The sequence below is a fragment of the Urocitellus parryii genome, chromosome 2, assembly GCF_045843805.1.
Source record: "Urocitellus parryii isolate mUroPar1 chromosome 2, mUroPar1.hap1, whole genome shotgun sequence".
NCBI lineage: Eukaryota > Metazoa > Chordata > Mammalia > Rodentia > Sciuridae > Urocitellus > Urocitellus parryii.
The window spans coordinates 2,151,076-2,165,738 of NC_135532.1; the positions used below are offsets into that span (position 1 = coordinate 2,151,076).

General features: G+C 44.7%; 1 protein-coding gene across 4 annotated transcripts in view; it reads right to left on the minus strand.

Moving 5' to 3' along the window:
- The window catches only part of Arhgef7 (Rho guanine nucleotide exchange factor 7), a 135,341-nt gene that overhangs the window by 37,299 nt on the left and 83,379 nt on the right, over positions 1-14,663 (minus strand). For all 4 annotated transcript variants that reach the window (XM_026381726.2, XM_026381725.2, XM_026381724.2 and 1 more), the window contains exons 6-8: positions 11,287-11,375; positions 4,680-4,774; positions 4,350-4,445 (exon numbers count right to left, since the gene is read on the minus strand). In XM_026381726.2, coding sequence (XP_026237511.1) covers positions 4,350-4,445; positions 4,680-4,774; positions 11,287-11,375 — 280 coding nt within the window. The remainder of the gene's footprint in view (positions 1-4,349; positions 4,446-4,679; positions 4,775-11,286; positions 11,376-14,663) is intronic.

Here is a 14,663-nt window from a genome sequence, read left to right on the forward strand (position 1 = left end):
CTCACCAGACCACATTTCCAAACGCTGAGTGGGCCACACACTTAGCATGGGTTTTACGTTTTGATATAGTCACCCTTAACTGAAGTCAAAGTGTTTCCAAGTGTGAGCCACTCAAAGGGGTTCTGACAGCCTCTCAGGACTGGCCACAGCTCCTTCTGCCTGCAGGGCAGAATTGCCACAGCAAAGTAGCTTCAATTACTCATTCAGCACCATTACCCAGCACTGGGGAGAACAAAGCAGAGTAAGAGTAGTCTCTTGCCTTAGAAAAACGAGCGCCATCTTTCTGGAAAATACAAAACAAGTGCACCAGTGAACTGGACAGGAGACAGGGCACGAGGAACAGGTATAGCCTACAGAAGAAAAGTGTCCACTGGGAGTACGCAGGCAGGCAGAGTCAGGGGCTCACACCCAACAGAGGCACACGCACAAGGACAAACCAGGGCCACCTGCCCTAAAGATACACACACACAGACACATGTGTTTTGAGAACAGTAGGTCCTGCCATCTAGCAGGTGAAAGGCATACTCAGACAGGTGAAACGCCAAGAAAAGGGTGGCTTCCAGGATGAGAGAGGACCCCAAGAGGCTTAGCCAAGTGGACTGAAGACTACTGCATAAAAATGGGGCACCAAGGGGCTGAGCTTATAGCTCAGTTGGTAGAGTGCTTGCTTTGCATGCACAAGGCCCTGGGTTCGATCCCCAGCACCACCAAAAAAAAAAAAAAGAGAGAGAGAGAGAGAGATGGGGTGCCAAAGTTATAAGAACAATGGCCAGAGAGGTGGCACAGGGACAGTATTAGATAATCTCACGTGGGTTAAATTACTACAATTGTGTACACATTGCCCAGTACAGGCATACACTGTTAGGATTTCACCCCCTACCTGGTTCAATGCCACAGCTCTGGATCCACTCAAAAAAGACTACACCGGGGCTGGAGTTGTGGCTCAGTGGTGGAACACTCACCTAGCACATGAGAGGCCCTGGGTTTGATCCTCAACACCACATAAAAATAAATAAAATAAAGGTATTGTTTCCAACTACAACTAAAAAATAAATATTAAAAAAAAGAAGACCACACCCAAAGTCTAGATCAATGGATTTCATGTCTCAAATTTGTCAACTGATGAAAATCAAAGAGTAAGTATCAGGCATAAAGGAACAATAACCAGTGACTTTTTCTCTTCTGCTACACTGAATCTAAACTAGAGTTCTGTTACCTCTTAGGCATGAACTAGCTCTTAAGAATACAGAACCAGCACTGGATTACTAGGCAGCTTCATAATGAATTACTCATCTGGTAAGGGACTCATGGGACAACCAACAAGCTCATAGATGTGAGCACAGAATGTGACTTGAGAACTGAAACAGAGAATCTTCTTCTGGTTCTCTCGTGCTTCTCAGGGTGTGAGAGCAGGCAGGTGGAGCACAGCTCGTGGGTAGCTACATAGAAAAGCACCCTGTTAGCTCCTCCTACCTGTAGCCTCCAGTCAAGCCAATGCCATAGTAAAAAGCACGTGTGGTGGTGTCACCACACAGCCAGAAGACCGTGGCAGCCACATACAATGTCTACCCCCATGCCGTACAGCACAGCATCAGTAGGAGGTTAAAGAGGATGTCCATAGAAGCTTTCTCAGGTATTTTGCTGGGACCTGGCCATTTTTTTAAAAAAATGGTATGTTTTCATAGCTTTAATTTTCAAAAAAAATGGCCAGGTCCCAGCAAAATACCTGAGAAACCAGAGAACTTCTATTTCTGCTCCTACAACACCTACTCCTATTGGTCCTGCTCATCAGAGAGAGGAAAGGACTCAGTTTACTAACTGTTCATTGCAGATGAGGCTGAGATCAACAGGAAGATGAAACTAGGACCTGAGTAGACCTCAGTTGTGTCCCTGTTCTCAGTGAACCCAGCACAGTCTGTCCATGTCACACTGACACCTTCAGAGATGAGACTTCACAAGCAGTTTCCTATTTATTTTTATATATTTTGAGAGCCACAGTTAAGTCGGGCCACCAAGGGCCGCAGTCTGGCTGGGCACAAAATAACCGAGCCGCCACAAAGCCTTGTAGGTTCAAACAGCAACTCTTTATTCCCGAACTCTCACCAGCACTCCACACACACTTCCCGGGAACACACTCCTTCCACCAGGCTCTGCGCCAATTCTCACGGGAACTCCAAAGTAGTTGCGCCCAAGGCAGCAGGATCCGCCCTATTCCTGGAGCAGGGTCACCTTTCAACTATTCCCTCTGGCAAAATGTATATATATATATATATATTTTTTTAAATTGTTGCTAGACCTTTATTTATTTATATGTGGTGCTGGGGATCGAACCCAGTGTCTCCTGCATGCCAGACAAGTGCACTACCGCTAAGCCCGAGCCCCAGCCCCAGTCTCCTAGTCTTACTCACAGTGGGACCACAACTGTCAACACCATAATGGCCACAGGCCTGGCAATCTGTTGGCAAGTCTGCTCTTGTTGGCCCCAAAACCAAAATGAAAGAATATAACCCCATTTGTCCCAATTGTGGTCCCCAGGACCAGCATCACAATGGCCTCATTTTTGATACTTCTTTGAAGGATGTGTCTCCCTAATGTCTTTCATTAACAGTGACATTATGTAAACTGTTTCTAGATGGCCAGAGCTTATTCTCTCTTCTGGTAGGACCATTCACAAGCCTCTGAAACTTCATGATGAAACAGTGTCCCATATATGACAATGTGACACAAAGCAGAAGAGAGGAAGTTATGAGACACTGTAATCACGCAGGGTTGTGAGAAGCCAGCTGTGGCCCTGAAGGTCACCAGAACAGGGTGAGGGCAGGAGAGCAGAAAATGAGAGAATGGGGGGGGGGGCGCAAGGGAGAGAGCAGAGTTGCCAGCAAACCCTGCACCCCCACTGACTGCCAGCCTATATGTTGGCATCCACTCTTAACAAAGAGCTAGAGAGCTGGTATGTTTTCATAGCTTTAAGTATTAGAAGAGCATTGCGGTCAATACCAAAATAAACACAAGTAAAGCATGGAATGACAGCAAGAACATTCCACAAAGAGAACAACCTGGAGATTCTGTTTTCAGCAGAACTTAACCTGCTTTACACAATAATACACAAGCAAGTCCCCCACTTAAAAGCCTTGCTTTAGAGGCTCTGCCAGAGTCCCACAATCCTCCAGAACTCATTTTAAAGCCACAGCTACATACCCCTGACTAGTGAGAATGGTATCAAAAGAAAAGCTCTTTAAATCACAGTCTAATGTGCCTCCAATAAAGCAAGTGTAAAGAACTCTCCATCACCTAAAGTGATATTTTAAAGGAAAACTGCATTCCCAACACTATACTCAGAGAGCATATGCTGCTTCAGCTCTCCCTACAAATTGCCCACCGAAATGAGGCTGAGCACGTTCCCACTGTGAGCTGACAGCCTGGGCTCTAGGCCTGGCTGGGCCTGCGGCTTTCCTCTGAGGCAGCAAGAAGAGTCCACTCCAGGTCAGTAGAGGGCAGGGGTGAGCAGCAGATGGGTAGAGCCCACTGGCAACAATGTTGCTAACTACAAGATTCAAAACCATACTTCAAGACTCATAGTAGGAGGGGCTTCTCAGAATCAGTTCATCTTTCACATTAAGCAAAGGGGAGACCACTTGGGCTCCAAATCAGAGTCCACCATTCCCATGGCCGAGGGCCAATCACCCTGTCCCTTGGGGATACAGACCTTCCTACCTTTACAAAGCTCCCCCATGGGGTCATCTACAGGGTCACATAAGTTAATACGTAGAGAGCAAAGTCAGTGCCTGGGACACATTAAGAAGATGTTCATAAATGGTGGGCCTACATAAAAAGTTCACTTTAAGGGGCTATTTGCCACTTACAAAAATGAAATAAACTCTAAAAAAACACCTGACAGCAGGTTGTACACATATGGTACTTTACATCCACCAGCTTCTTAAAGGCCAGGAACAAGTCACAATTACAAGACCTTGCTGGAAAACGCCAGCCTTCTCGATCCCCCTCTGCAGCTCATGGTGGCGTATGTGGAGCCGAGCCACCTGTGGCCTCCTGGCCAGCCCCCATCCCAGTTCCTCTGCAGCCTCTTCCTCGTAACTCTCCCTCCCCTTTAAAAAAAAAAAAAAAAAAAAATCAACCTTGTCAAGACTTTCCCCTTTCTTTCAAGATCTCTATTATAAAAACTAGATCATCTAAAATATAGCTTTAACTATAAAGGTAGATCTTCCCAAAGGATATAAAATAAGCAGTTTGCATCTTCAGAAATGTGAATTCTAAAATGATGTTAAACTTGATCCATTTGGTTCCAATAATACCAATCTGAATTTTGTAAACTTCAGCATCTTACTTACTTGGTGCATTCTTCTAAAGACTGTACAAGCATTTGCTGGAAAGAACATATCTCCTCTAGATTTCCCATTAAATATGAAGTATTTGCTGAACTTAACCTAGAGCCAAGAAAAATAACAGTAAAAATTAGTCAACAGTTTGGCTTGCATTCCCCCGATTCCCAGCCCAGGTCCTGTTGCAGTCTTAACCTAGCAGATACACTGCTGTGTCTGAGGCAGACTCCTCTGCTGAGTTCCACTCCATCATTTCAACCTCTACTTCCCAAAAATAAGAATATAAGAGAAGAGCCTAAGGTAAGGACCAACAGTGCATGCAATTGTCATCTAACTTACTTCTCACTGGTCTGCAATGGCCGTAGGTAAGTTGAAAGCACGGTTTGAAGTTCTTTAGAATATTCATTTTCTGTTTCTAAAATATTCTGTAGCACCTACAATAAATGATGAATAAGCATTATTTGACACTAAAATTTGTAAACTTTAGGACATTCATAACCATTGTTCAATTTACATATGGCTTCTAGGTAATACTAAAGTGCTGGATGTAATTATTCCTTGGATTAACTTCTGTTCCCATGTCATAAATTATTACTAAGGTCACCCATCAGATTTCATCTTCCTGTCAACCACACTTGGCACAGGTATGCATAGAATGAACTTGAATGAATTCCATCATCAAATAAGCAGGGCCACATCTATTTAGATGAAAAGGATGGTCCTCAGAGTTATGCACAGATGACCGTCTACACACAGGGCTATGCAGGAGAAGTATTACATCCCCATCTACACTAAGTCCACAAGCAGGCACAACTTATCTATGGTGACAGAAATCAAAATGGGGTGGAAGATGGGTGGGGAAGGGAAAAGGGACACGGGATAAATTTCTGGATGATTTGTTCTGTATTTTGATTTCGGTAGTGGTTACACAAATAAATGCATTTGTCAAAGCTGTACCTTTAAAATCTATGCATTTTAATATACAGGGTAAGCATAATTCAAAAACCAAAGAGCTCCACACTCTAAAACTTTGTTAGCACAGACATGATGTTTGAAAAGTTTCAGATCTTGAAAAGCTTTAAATTTTTGGAACATTTTAGGTTTCAATAAATAATGCTAGTAAAATCTATGCAAATATCTAAAATACAAAATCTTCCAACTCAAACAGTTCATGTCTCAAGCCTTTTGGTAAGAGACACTTATAAGTGAAAAGTATCCCAACTAAATGGAAGACACTTACTCTTTAGATTGGATCTGAAAAACTGAAATCAACTCCTGCGAACTAAAGCCTTTGATTAGAGAATGTGGTAAAGTCTTGTATCATCCTACATACCACATCTACTAAAACTTAAAGGTCTGCCCAAGTAAACAATCTTTAAATAGCTACTACTTTGTTTAAAGATATCATAATAAAGTAACCTTAAATAATAGCACAACTTAAAAGGTCTATGCTATTTAACCTTAAATAATAATAAATTTATTTAATCTTAAATAATAAACTAACCTTAAAATTAAATGTGTATGTGTGTGCGGGGGGCGGGGGGCAAATTCAGCCAAATTTAGTTAATCCCTAAAACCTGGCAGATGAAGTGCAAAAGAGTTGAAGCAGAGCAACGGTCCCCATCAGCCATCACCCACAGCAAAGGTGCCTCCCTGGGAACTCCAGGAGGCAGCAGGGTACCCCCCCAGCCCAGGGAATGCCACTGATCATGGGATTCTGATGGACTGGGTTCTCCAAGCAGTGACACTCTGTACATGCCTAGCACCAAGCATATGGTATCTGTGATCCTTGCAAAAACACATTTCCTTCTAAGAAGCTAATTTGCCCTACCCACATAAGACAGCTGGTGAGCAGCAGAGCCAAAAAGTGACCTGGCATCCTTCTGCCACTGCCTGAAATATAGGGCCGCTCTGGGCACCTGAGGGAAGGAGGATAGGAGTCAAAGTCCCTTCCCTAATTGAACCTTTTTATCCCTCTCTACTAGAAAGTCAGTATTGTTTTAACCAGAAAATCATTGTACATGCATTTTCTCCTTGTGCTATGTGTCTCTCAAAACCAACAGACCTTTCCAAATCCATCACACAAATGAGAGCATACAGGAGTAATTGAGATACTGAGCACTTGGTTATCTTCTGATAACCTAAGGTAGGTTGAGACATTAAGTCAGAAGAGTTAAATTCAAACCTCAGCCGTAACACACATGACTTGGGTCATTCTTCTGTCTACTGCTGCTCCTGAGACTGCAATGAGAGCACAGTCCCCACAAGAAAATGCAGACCTCAGTGAACAACGTACACACCAAGCCATCCAACAGGGCAACATCTGAGGCTTCCAGACTGCCCATCAAAACACTGTTATGGTACCTGTGAGGATAGCTGGTGGGGGTGGAGTCAAAGGGGAATGAGACTCAGAACCACACCTGATCAGAGACTATCAGAAAAGTGAGTCAAGCACAATCGTCCTTAAACAGAAATGAAAACAAAATCTGTTATGTATTATGAGAAGTCCTTTTTCAACTTAAAAGCAGACGTCAGAAAGATGAGGCAGCTTCCTAGTTACAAACACTGGAGACCACTCGGCCACACTACTCAGTGCATGCTTGAAAACACAAAATTGCCTTCAGTCAGAAAAATTCTCCTACGCAATATAAAGACAACATCCACTAAAAAATTCCCCTAGTAGAGATAGGAGTAAAATAAAATGACACTTCCTCAATCACAGCACTGAAGCACAGCACACAGGGACAAAAGCTGCCCAGGAAAAGGCACCAAAATGACTGCAAAGACACTCACCCAAAAGCTGGATTCTCTAAGACAGCTGCAGGGGCACGGGCCCTGAGTGGCCAGGCACAGAGAATCGTACAGTCCTGCAGGCGCCACAGAGAGCAGTGGCCTCAGCAGACACCCACATCCCCACACTGTCAACCTCAAAGCAAATCAGAGTGCAAAGGACTGGCTCCTGTGCCTCACAGACGCACAGAAACTCACCTTATCAGCAATGCCACTGAAGCAGCGAATGAGCTACAACTATGACCACAAATCTCAGTAGTGTTGCATGTTTTATGTGTCATTAACAGTTCTTAAATAAATAAATTAATGATTTACATATGAGAAACAACATTAGGCAATTGTTTTAGGTTCCATACAGATAAAACATTACCATCATCTTAAACTAAAGCCAAATGCCCATAAAATAATCTTAATTATAAACACACAAAAAATTAAAAACGTACAACTATTCCAAACCCTCTTCTGCTCTCTCAACCAGCCCCTGCCTGCAGCCATCACAAAGATTGAAAAAAGTCACTTAAGTGACACCTTTCAGTCCAGTCTATTTAAATTCTCAAAAGGTTACAATGAGGAAGGCAGGGAGCTCACTGGCTCCATAATCTATGGGTTCCAAGGAAACACAGAGTAACCCCCATTACTGACATAAGCTAGTTTGCTAACCTCCATTTGTCCTTAAAAACAACTCCATACTTAATACCTGTTACTAATATGGAGTCTCAAAAAGATGTGGAGGGAGCACGTGAGCATCTCTGCTTTTTTAGTGTACCCTTTAGAACTGTGTTATATGATATTTGTAAGCTTGGGAGTTCACAGCGTCTTGGGGTAGACTTCTTCCAAGTATTAAAGGTTTATCAAAAAACAGCTACTACAAAAGCCTGTGGGTCCACCATGATGCACAACACCACAGCAGGCAGCGCACACCAACACTGCAGGGCGGGGAGCTGGGTCAGCCTGTTTCTTCTATAAAAAAAGGATTTAAAGGATTTATAGTTAACCAAGAGCATCTGTCACTGACTTAAGGCAGGAAGAAATCTTACCAACCCACCCGGACATCTCCTAACTCAAGCTGGGAACCCTGCTCAGAGCCTCTTCCTGAGGGACCCGTCTAAGAGGGGGTTCTCTGTTTCACAAGACAGCCTTTTCCTCCACCAAGCATTTCTTCATTCACCAAGAGTATTCAGCTGATTCTATCAGGCCCCCATCAGGTCCCCACCACCACCAGAAACTGCAATGCATGCCATCTCAGTCTACATAAAACAAGGCAGTTTCATGAGAACTAATAGAGCCAAGTCTGCCAGGGAAGACTGCAAGCACCCAGTTCCCACAGAAAACATGGTGAGATACACAAGGGAGCTACTTCCCAGGAAAGCCACAGAGAACCAAGCTGTATGCCTGTAGAACTCCTGGACATGGCAAATAATTAGCCTCAGCAGGACTTAAAAGGAATACTGAGAAGAAAAGCCAAGTAGAAAGTAAAACATGAAGCGAACCAGGACCTAGAACTAGTGATGGTGGGTTAAGCCAAAGACATCCTATTACTAGAGTCTCGGTTTTCCTGCTGGCTTGTCATCCAAAGGCTACCAGCAACCTCCCAGACCCCAAGAGAAACAGACAGGCAGAACACTCCTCTGGGGCACAGGAGAAGGTGAGGAGGCAAGCAGTGGTCTTTGTCAGAGAAATGCATCTGCTCTATGTACCTGTAGATTAAACTAGTGGGTCATAGCCTATGCTTCGCATGGGCAGCATTCCAAAGGCAAAAGCCACTCTGCCTTTCCATGACATCAGACATAAGTGCACAGCTGCTAAATAAAACACGACATCACTAGACACAGGACACAGACCTGTCTTCCCAAGTCAGCAGACAAAATAAGAAACTCGTTCATCGGGCTGGGATTGTGGCTCGGTGGTAGAGCGCTCACCTAGCATATGTGAGGCTCCAGGTTTGATCCTCAGCACCACATAAAGATAAATAAATAAAGGTATCATGACCACTTACAACGAAAAAATATTAAAAAGAGAAACAAACAAATTCGTTCGTCAATAAGGACATGCTCATGGCCAACAGGAGGTGACATAAGCCTGTCCCACTCTCCAGGATGGGGCATTCAGGTCCTTCTGGGATCACCAAGGGGAAGCTGCCTATCATCACACTGTGGTGCAGTAATGAGCTTTCTCTATCAGAGTCACCAAGTTCAGGCAATTACAGGAGCAGATCACCCCGGCAACAGGTCTCACTGATCATCCTAAGAAGAAACTGGGATACCTTCCCACAAATGGAATGTAATCCCAGCTAATATATGTCCCCAGTGCTTCTAAGTGCTCTTCCTAGCACATGCAAACTCTGGGGGTCGGGCACTTTGCTGGGTACTCAAAGCCAATCACTGATCCTCCTCATGCTACAAGGCTAGTGCCAGCATAACCAACCACCTCATTTCACAAACCACTATCTGCTCAGGCAGTGGGAGGCTACCCCCAGGCCACTCCAATGCTAAGTGGCAAAGATAACAGACCCAAGACCTGAACTCCTTAACCTGTATCATACTATGGGGCACACAGCAGAGAGCTAAAAGCAAAAGGCAGGGAAGCCCATACACTTTCAGGTCACAATTTTTTTTTTTTTTTTTTTTTTTGGATATCTGGGATTGAACTCAGGGGCACTCAACCACTGAGCCACCTTCCCAGCCCTATGCTGTATTTTATTTACAAACAGGATCTCACTGAGTTTCTTAGCTCCTAGCTTTTGCTGAGGCTGGCTCTGAACTCTCGATCCTCCTGTCTCAGCCTCCAGAGCCACTGGGAGCAAATGTTTTGAGAAGAGTCTAACATTCTTAAAACTGGCAGCACTCTGATATCAGGGTCAAATTCATGAGATGGAGATTGGTAGAAAGAAGGAAAATGAGATGTAGAGGCTGAGACTCAAAGAACAAGCTTGTAGGGGGAGAAAGACCTGACTCACAAAAAAGAAAAAGTCTACAGATTAGCAAAGGGACATGATGCACAGAGAGGCCTTCTAGCCAGAAGAGGTGAAGAACTGACTTTATAAAGAGGAGGAGCCCTAAGACAGAGGCGGAAGGTGAGAGGAAACAGTGCATCCAGCACTAGAACAGCACCTGGGCCCATGCCTTTGACAGTGCTTGGGCATCATGAGCACCACAGAATAATCTGTTGAACACACTAAATGTTCCCCACAGCCAACTTGCTGTATAATAAGATATGGCAGCAGCCAGGGGCGAATGCTGAGGAGAGCACCGAGTGTGCAGGACCCAGCACAGGACTGGTGGAGTCAATGCAGCAGAATCCACTCAAGTCCAAATATGACCATTCACCGTTTCTTAATTCAGGGATAGAAAACAATCATAACAAAAGGGATGCTGCAAAGACACTAATCAGCTGCTACCATACCATAAAAATACAAAGCCCTCATGAGTCCGTGTGTGTGTGTGTGTGTGTTTTGGGTGGGGGGGAGGTTAAACAAAATAAATGCACATTTTCTATAGAATTCAAAATACATGTATGTTTAGAAAGTTTACTTTGCTGCTATCATCCCAGCAATTTAGTAGTTTTATCTAATAAAAACTCTACTCCTGGCATATGCAGTTGTTTGGGGACAAAGGGGGATTATGTGATACAGGTGAACACAATAGACATATTATATTATTTCAAAATACAGCAGATTTCAAGATCCAGAAACACTTGTCTTTAACATGCATGAAGTCTAGACACACCTCTAATTCCATAACATTTGAAACACAGAAAGCGGGGCCCTAGAGAAAGGCTACATAGAAAATACAAAATACACTAGAAACTACATTGATCTTTCAAGTACTTATATTCCACTCCAAATTCAAATAGAATGCAACTTGATGCATATAACAATTTTAAATCATATTCTACACCTTCTAAAATCTCATTTGTGAAAATCTACTTGACGCTATGGGGAAATAATGCTACACTTTATGACAAGAGCAGGGTACAATTCCAAAACACAAATGAAGCACACCCACACTAGAAGGGGACACTCTGCAGAACCACTGGTGGTTCTGTCTATGTGCCAACAGTGAAAGCTTTCTATTTCCTTCCATGTAGCCCACATTCCTGAGTTTCATAAATATTTAAGGAGCAGTAGTTATTTGTAAAAATGTCCTCCATAACTTACCACGTTGTAATAGCTCTTGTTGATGGCAGTTGTGTCAAACCCTTTGGGGGGGCTCTTCAAAGTTCCTGATTTGGGAGACACAGGTTTCTCTGGAATAAAAACACAAAGCAGTGTTACAGGCCAACACCAGAGATGGTAAAATGTGCTGGCCCAGCCCTCCTGCACCCACGACTGCTCACCCAGCAGCCTCAGCTCAAATAACCAGCCAGAGAAGATGATGAGGGAAGGGTCTGGCACACAGACCAGGCTCCCTCTGGCTGGGTGTGTGGAGGTCATGGCCCAGTTCTTCAGCTGTGGATTGGAAATGACTGAGAAATTATGCTCCACAAGTGTCAGCCAAAAACAAGAGGTGGGCTTCGCATACAGCTTCACAGCATCCTAAATACAAAACATCACACAAAAAAGTAAATGCTGGCAGGTACAGACAAACATCAGAACATCGAGACACCGGTTCTAGACCAACTCTCGGGACTCCGAGTGGGCAGAACACACAAGGCTTCCCAACCAGCAGAGAGACAAGAGGAAGGAAAGAAGAGAGGCAAACCCAGGGAAGCAGCACCACGCTGCAGCTCAGTGTCGGACGCAGTCGGGCTGCGGCTAGGACGTGTGAGAGCTCAGCACACATCCAAGACCCCAGGCAGAGTAGGAGTGGAGGAGTGTCTGCTCCTCAGAAGCAGTGCGTGCCTGTGTCTGTGATGGTTCCATAGGCAGCGGGCATGCAGGTCGGTGTGTGGTGTCCACCAGGGGTTCTCCGAAGCCTGCCCATCCATATTGACCCATGGCTTGCCTTCAGGTGTGCTTGGCACCCTGATTATTACTGGCTCTGTGGGGAGGGGCCGGTGGTTCAAGTCTAACTGGCTCTGTGATCCATCTATCACTGGCCCTCTGGGGCTACAGGATAAGGCATCACATTGGGACAGCGGCCTCTTCCATATTCTCTACCAAGAAATTCTTCTGAATATTTCCTAGGGGACTTACATCACAGTCCCCCTCATGCCTCACCTCCCCTGAAAGAATCCTGCTGTGTGAATCCTGATACTGGGCAGGGACACATGCGGTCCCTGTGGTGTGTGAGGTGATGGCACCTGTCCACAATTCTAGTGGCCCTCCACTCTTCCTCTGCCCACAATCTCACAGGCACAGGGCTCTAGGCAGCACCTGCCAAACTCAACACTCCCGAGCTGCAAGTCCTAAAGTCAACTGCTTGTGCAGCATCTCTAATGTCTTCCAGACACAAAGACAAGCCCAAAGTGCCCAAGAACTCACAACCCTTAACCTTAAGCATGCTTCCCCTGGAGGTGCTTGCTACCTTTCTGAGCACCTTGATGTCAAGAACAAAACTGAAGATGTCCTTCCCAGGTGAAAGAACTCTCTCAATCCATGGATGGAAAACAACCTGCTTCTAAATGCAAGTAATACACAAGGAAAACGACCTGCTCTATACACACCCTCCTCCTAAACTCAGCTCCTCCTATGCTAAGAAGGTAACTATTAGAGAAGACTGACACTTTTACATGAGAACAATGTTTTTTTCCATCTTCGAAGTCTGCAATTTGGGAGCAAAACACAAAGGGACAATGAGGGTGAAATGGCTGAAGGCCAACTCAAAGCCACGTTGACCCTAAACCACACAAGAAGAGCACATGTATTAGTACTTGTGCCTGTGTGGTTAACTGCACGAGCATAACCTTGAATCTGCTTTATCTTAAAATAATGAATTTGATATTTTATTTAAACTTAAGACATACCTCATTCTCAACACAATAGTTAATTGGACTCAATTTCCTATGAAAACATTAAGGAAAAAGATTTTCAATTAAAAAGGTTCAGGCTACTCATTTTATACAAAAATATAGGAAAGGTACAAAGAGGAAACAGAGACAAATCAGAGTAATCCCACACAAAATGTCTTTTCTCCCTCTGGGGCTGCTACGTGGACAGCACTGAGGCAGGCAGGTCTCCTGATCACATTCCCGAATATGCTGTGCAGTCAGTTCTTAACAGAGGGCTCCAAAGGCCACAACCCCTCCAATGAGTGTCCACAGCAGTCCTACAGGAAGCAGACTACACAAACAGCTGAGGTAGATCCCCTCCAAGGACAGCCAGCAGGCTGCCCCTTCCTCCTGACACAGGAGTCACTCATCTGCATGCTCATGCCAAGTGTCTGGGATCCAGGAATGTCAACCCAGGAGGGACATATGTCAACAGAACAGGGAAGGCAATAGGCAACCTCAGGGTCCTTTGGTAGCGTCTACCAAAAAATGGAGGACAAAAATGTAATACGGGTGAAGTTATGGTCATTCATAATAGAAAAAAATGCATATAGCCAGGAAATCGGTCCCCAAACACTCAACCTCCTTAGTTCCCTGCAAAAACAACATGTTTAGCCCACCTTATAGCTAAAAGTTATTTAAACTCGCTATTATTGAGGTGTGGGGAAATAAAGTGGACAGAATTCAGTGCCACTTTCCCAGGGCTGCCTGATATGGCAGGTCTTCTCTTTCCTGCACTCAAAAAACTTACGCTGAAAACAAGAGAATTCAAACACAGATGTGTGAAAGAAAAACAAGTGAGGAGAGTCCCAAAGTGCCCACAATCTCACTGCACCACCTGTCGGAGGGGGTAACTCATCCTGGACCCTGGCAGGGCCATAGCCAACACAGGGAGGCAAGGCACAGCCCAGTCCCAGTCCCAGCATGGGTGAGCCCCATGAAAAACAGCTTAGGTGCTTTCGTCCACTGGCCCAGAGCCATGAAGCCACATATATCTCCTACAAAGAAACCTGCCTGAGGAGTGTAAGCCACAGAAGAAATGAAGCCTGAGCCCAGGGCTGCAACAGGCGCTGGAGCCAAGTTCCCAAAAGGCAGAAACGAGACAACCGAAGAAGTGTGTTTAAAATGACAAGGAAGAGAGGGACCAAAATGAGTGAAAAAGGTAACCTGAACATGAAGAACAACTGAAAAAGAATGAAGCAAAACTTCTAGAAATAAATACTATGATCACTCAAATGAACATCTCAATGGACCCATTAACACCACAGGTGAATGGGAAATCCATGAACCAAAGTTTCCCAATTTGAGGATGTATTCAAAATTAACACCGTCTGTGAAACAAACCAGAGAGAAGAGGGGAGAGGAGAGGAGGGGTGGAGGGAGGAGAGGAGAAGGAAAATGAAAAACTGGTTAAAAACCAAAACCAGGCCTTCACAGGATCTTCATGAGAACACAGGGAAGAGGAGGGGCAGGCTTCAGCAGACCTTTCCAGAGTCACCATGTGCCCTTTGCCCTGTGGAGACTGCAATTCCCCACTCACCATCCACTCTCACCCTCCCGGTTCCCAGGTCCTGACTCCATCAGGTGCTGAGTCTCCTCTTCTCT